Source organism: Mesitornis unicolor, unplaced genomic scaffold (assembly GCF_000695765.1).
Source record: "Mesitornis unicolor isolate BGI_N332 unplaced genomic scaffold, ASM69576v1 scaffold485, whole genome shotgun sequence".
Lineage (NCBI taxonomy): Eukaryota > Metazoa > Chordata > Aves > Mesitornithiformes > Mesitornithidae > Mesitornis > Mesitornis unicolor.
The window spans coordinates 77,111-83,166 of record NW_010183255.1 but is presented as its reverse complement, the minus strand read 5'-3'; the positions used below and the strand labels follow the sequence as shown (position 1 = coordinate 83,166).

Here is a 6,056-nt window from a genome sequence, read left to right as displayed (position 1 = left end):
TCTTTCTCTTCTCTTCATCATAGGTGCGTGAGTAGCGCTCACTGCCAGGAACGGAACCATTATTTTAGAGCTTTGACAGCTCAACATCTGTTTTCACTTAAGAAAACATTTTACGAACTGGGAAATTTTTTTTCCCCAGATTTTTCCATCTGCTGACTTGATGGATGCTTACCCATTTGTTGTAGTTACCATTACCAGTCTTCAGCAGCAGAATGGGGAGTGAGGATGTAAACCCCAGTGTTTCATAAGCGATAACTAAAATTTGCTCTCCTCCTAGCTCATGCCCTGCAGGCACCTGCGATGGATGCACTTTCTACTTTGTATGGGAAAGTGCAGAAGCTTGCCCTCTCTGCACAGAGCAAGACTACCATGAGATTGAGGGAGCCTGCAAAAAAGGATTTCAGGTACGGGACCCATGTCCCCAAGTCAGATGGGTTCATTTGGGTATGACTTGGATTCTGTTGAAATTCAGTGTGCAAGTTGATATGTAAGTGCAGGGAGAGTTGGGAAATCTTGGTCTGAGCTGGCAGGGTGCAACTCTTACTGGTGAGGTGCTGTGCTGAGTCTCAAGGATATTTGTGCCAATGGCAGTGTGGTTGCTGGAGGAAAGTTTGTGCTGACCAGCTGTGTGGGTAGGGACATGAACTCTGTATGCATTCCATACATGCAGGCCAGTTGTTTGTGAAGGGTGGAGTGCCCAAAGGACTTCAATCCGTTAATAGCTGTAAACATCACAGACAGGCTAGGAAGGAATTCAGAATTTCAGTTCAGAAATTCATCCTTCCTTGCTTGCGATTTTTTTGCTGTAGCCTTGTCCAGTATTAGAAAGTCCTTTTTCAGGTTCAGAACTGTCCTGTTGATCAACAGCTTCACAGCACATTCACAATTGCTATCCAACCCATATTGTGCCAGGTGAAGAGCAATTTGGAAGAGGAAATCCTTTTGCTATGTCTGAACCTGCAGGCACAATCAAAGAGACAGCTACGTAGACAATATGACTTAGCCCAAAGTCTGAAAACCTGAAGTACATGTTTTAGTTTGCTTTCATTGAAAAGATGTCTAACCTGTCTACCTCAGAAGAGCTTGTTTTCTTCAACTCTAAATAGTTCTTTCTTTTCCTATAAGCAACTCACTTTTTGGTGTTTTCTGTTTTCCATTTGAAAGGAAACCTTGTACGTATGGAATGAGCCAAAGCATTGCATTAAAGGGGTTTCCTTACCAGAAAAAAGGACCAGCACTTGTGAAACAGTGGATTTTTGGCTAAAAGTTGGAGCTGGTGTTGGTGCTTTCACAGCCGTTCTGCTCATAGCCTTGACCTGCTATTTTTGGAAGAAGAACCAGAAGTAAGTACTGCAAATTGTGTCTCATATAAAAGTAAGCGTAAAGCTTAATCTAGTGAACAGTAAGACATTTCATGGGTCTAATCTTATGACAGTGTTAATGAGAAATACCATGTTGGATCAATCTGTTAATCCACCAAGTTGAGGTTTCTTCTGCCAACTGTGGCTATCAATAACGCAAGTCAGAAGACCATAGAAAATCCACAGTAATTTGTTATGGAATAATTTCCAAACAGGAACTGTCTTTTTAACCACTGAGGGTTTGAAGTTGACCTTAGGTCCTGAAGCAGCATGGCTTTCTCAAGTTCAGAAGACCAAAAGGACATCACTTCAGTCTAATTAGTCCCTTCCAGCTGGGTTAAAATAAGGTTCTTGACTGTATATTTCTTAGGTCTATTTTGGCAGGACATGTCTGTCTTAAAAATGTATTTTTAAGTATCTAATTTCCAATAAATACCTCAGAATTAACTATGTGGAAGGACTGCAGATAATCTAAATTCCAAAAACCTTGAATATGGAATATTGTAAAAAAATCTATGCCTGTCTGGCTTTATATCTTCAGGCTGGAGTATAAATATTCCAAATTAGTGATGACAGCAAACTCAAAAGAGTGTGAGCTGCCAGCTGCTGACAGTTGTGCTATAATGGAAGGAGAAGATAATGAAGAAGAAATAGTATATTCAAATAAGCAGTCCCTGCTGGGGAAGCTCAAATCCTTGGCAACGAAGGTGGGTAGTAATTAGTACTATTAATCCTAAAAATAGTTATTACCTTTATTTATTACTGGACGTGATGAAGCTGTGATGCTAATTTGCACAGTGCTTTGTGCAGCCTCCCACGCACACCTCACCCAGTCCACAGTCAGTCTGCCGAAATCCGCAGTATGGGTAATGATAAGCAGTGTTGCAGGGTTTTGAGTAAATGCTCCCTCTTCTGCAGAGAGATTTCAGTAGCATTCTTCATTGTATGAGTGATACCTAAAAAGAGCGGGGAGGTCCTCTCTTCCCAGGTTCCTACCAGACACCTCCATTGCCATGGCAAACAGCTATTACAGAACATGAATACAGGAACACAGCTGCTTGCAGCTCACCTGGGTTGGTATCAGCCATAACAGCTGGCTTGAGACCCTTAATTTTGAGTGTTATTGGATTCAGTTGAAAAGGAAGCATCAGCCACAGCCTGTTACCCAATACAGTAACCTCCTCCATTTCAGTGGGAAGTAACAGAAAAAAGCATTTTTTCCCTGCAGCATATGTGATGTGGGTTGTGACATGTCTGGATTCATAGCACAGAGGTCTCTGGTGTCCTTTGAACATTTCTGAGAGGAGCAACAGAGGACCATCTTGGTAGATCCCACAAGCACTTTGGTCTTTATTCCAAATGCCTTGAAGTCAGTGGGAAGGGTAGCGTTGTCAGGGGAGTCCAGCTGGGACATCTGTTATGATCAGGATAAAGGTGGATGACATTTTCCCTTTCAAAAGTTTAGCTGAAGAAGGTTGTTACAAAATAAGAAGGTTTATTAAAAGATCACAACTTAAAAAATGTTTTTGAAAAGTCCCCCTCTTGTTTCTTGTCCAAATAATATTTCAGAATGTTAAATAAGATTTTTCTTTTATTCTTTTTTTCCTTTCTGTGACTGGGTGCAATGTAATTAAAACCTATGTGCCTCCTTTTCTTTTCCCTTATTTTTCTCTTCTCTTTGTTCTTTCACTTTTTTTATTAGACTGCTGTCCTTTTTCCACACTACCTGCTCCCCAGATCTCTCTCCAAGGAGATGTTACCATTACACAGCTAATATGCGGAACTGCCCCGTGACCCCAGTTTGACTATTTGTCTTGCAAAATCAATATTGTTCCTTGTGGAAAGGGGCAGAAATTCAATATTAATTCTTAATTCAATATTGAGAATATTGAAAATGTAAATAAAATCAAACCACATCAAGTTTTGTGGTGGTGTTGCAAAAATGGACGTTGATTCCATTTTGAAGCCTGTAGGGACTGACTTTGAATTACGGATGATGGTTTTTTGTCCGTGAAATGGCTTGGCTGGCTGTGGCTGAGTGTGATGACCAGCACTGCTGGCGAGGGCCATGTTTTGCTGTGAGGCTGATGTAAAAGTGTAAAAGCTTTGCTGACTCCATTTGCAGCGCCAACCACTGGCTCCTTCCTGATTAGAAGTGTAGAGATGAGAGCGTGGGAGAAGTTTGGGGTTTTTTTTTACTCTTTAAAGTAAGCTTTAGTTCAGTATTCAGAGCACTTGAATGCCTATTTGGACTCAAAAAGAGTTTTCTAAAGTTCCTGTATCCATTGTTGCCGGCTCTCTGAGTATTCACTCCTTTTTAAACAAGCCTGTCAGATATTTCGAAGCTGATTCCTTTTTTCCTGCTAGATAATCATAGCTGGCAAACTCAGCTTCCAGTACCTCATTAGCTTACTGAAATCTGGGTCCTGTATCCCTGCAGATAACTGGAATTTAATATATATTTCTCTAAAACAAATGTTCTAGGCATCAGTTTTCATTTATGCAAAAGATAAGGAAATTCATCTCCTGCTGTATATGCACGTAAAATATGGAAAAATATATGGAGGAAAACAGGGGAGAAAAAGAGGAGAAATGTAAACTGAGAGATAAAGAGAAATCTGAAGTATCCTAACTATATGTTCAAGCTTCAGGCAATGGCATTTATTTGAAGCAAAACATCTCATGAAGCTATTAGTGGTTTTAAGTTCCCAAGGAATTCAGGGCTAGACCTGTAATATAGAAAGAAATGACTGTTATTTTAAATGAGAATATAGAAGTTAAAGAACTATGAAACTGCTTCAGATTGGAGGCTGTTCTGGTTCCGTCTGTTGTCTCTAGCATAACACTACCAGGTCCTACAGAACAGGAAATATCTGCTCTGCAGTAGGCAGGTGTAGGACAATTTTCTTCCCTGCTCTTTCTCACATCTACACCAGGCTGTCCTGGTCTCTGAGGGAGATGACTTTAAAGATCAGATCATGAGGTTAGTTTAACACCGTTTACAAACTGTGTACATCAACAAGTATAAGAGGCAGCTACACAAAGCAAGCCCTGATTTTCAAGATGGCAGAGGATTTGTGGGCTCTTTTTTCCTATGGGTCTCCCAGAGGAGGAGCTGGGATGGGAATCCAGGAGTGAGGCAGTGGTATTCACATTCACAGTCATTGCTACAAACATTTTATTTATTGTAGAAAACACATGAATAAGTAATAATAACCATAGATATGGTTACCTTGCAATTGCCCAGCTCTGACTACCTGTCCTATACTATGAGTATGAAATGCTCATGGAATTTTCCCTGTACCCGCTTAAGTAAGTACCATGAACAATATATATGGCATAATTTTGTTGATTCTTGCAAATTTTTACAGATTTAGTAGTATTATTAAATAATAAAAGGTCAAAGGGTGCACTTAATGACTGTGGTAGAAATAAAGTGAAGTCTTTGGCAAAGGCTGCCCTAGGGGTATTAAGAGAAGTGACTGTAGTAACTGTGGGAGTGAATTTGAGGAATCCCAGTTGATGGGAACGTGTCTTTTCCATTGCAGGAAAAGGAAGATCATTTTGAATCTGTTCAGCTGAAATCTTCACGATCCCAGAATATATGAAGAATTAATGCTGCCTTCAAAGAAACAAACCTAATTTCTATTTTTACAGGACCGTGTTTTAAACATATTCTGGCACACATTGTAGTGGTGATCTTGGTGAGAAATGCTTGGCCATGTAGGAAGAAAAAAACCAGGAAGCAAATCAGAAAATTGGATTGCCTTACTATGTGATTGAGTACCTTGCCAAAAAAAGAAAGCAGATGCTTGGATTCCATAGTGGGAAAGAAATTCAACTCAGGAAGAGATATACATACTGCAAATAACATGAATTCTTTGCATTCACCTGGGCATTGCTCAGGCATACCATATGATTTATAGGTACCTTTCATTTCCTTTCAGTCCTTCTACGCATATTCATAAGAAATGATTTTCAGAGAGACCTGAAACCTCCTGCAAAGGTTGTGTATTGTCCTTTAGTAACATAACTATGGGTCTCTTTTAAAATCAAAATTGTGAATGGTACTTGGAATGAGCCTCAGGTGAGTTTTGATCTTTGGAAAATACTTTTGATTTTACTTCTTTGTAGGGCTGGATGGTCTGTGTTGGCCTCTAATACAAGAAGCAAGGTGTTGCACCTGGAAGTTGAGCCCATTCTGATGCCTAAGTCCTGGCATCAGGATTGGGGTAAAACCTGGTGCTATAAATCTAAATGTGTTAACTGCTGTTGTATGAATTGTAGGTCTGGGCCTGAGTTTATAGGCAGTAGCAGTCTCAAACTCTATAAAGAGAAGAAAAGTGATACCTACACTTCAAGTTGCACTTGCCCCTCTCTATGGAAGCTTCTCCTTTCAAGAGAGATCATTGGCAATTTCAGTACCTTCCATCGGGCTGCCAATATGTCACCTTTCCCTGGGCTGCAAACCAACAAAGCCTGAACTCTGGAGGTAAAGCAAGAATCTCTACTTCTGGAAATCAGGGATCAGCTTTATCAGTCAGGAGGTTTATTAGAAACACTCAACCACCTTCATTCCTGAACCACACAAGGAACGAGGATGGAAGCCCAGCAGAACTGAGCATGGGTTACATACTCGTGCAGCTCAACATTCAGATGCTTTCTGCTGTCAATGCAAGCACCAGCTTTGGAACG

General features: G+C 40.4%; 1 protein-coding gene across 1 annotated transcript; it reads left to right on the top strand.

The window, feature by feature from the left end:
- Positions 1-249: 249 nt before the first annotated feature.
- On the top strand, positions 250-5,655 carry LOC104540274 (UPF0577 protein KIAA1324-like homolog; the record flags this gene model as incomplete). The annotated part of the gene is made up of 4 exons (XM_010184044.1): positions 250-404; positions 1,165-1,343; positions 1,903-2,068; positions 4,910-5,655. Coding segments are annotated over 4 exons (560 nt in total), but the record flags the coding sequence as incomplete, so codon positions are not given.
- Positions 5,656-6,056: the final 401 nt, after the last annotated feature.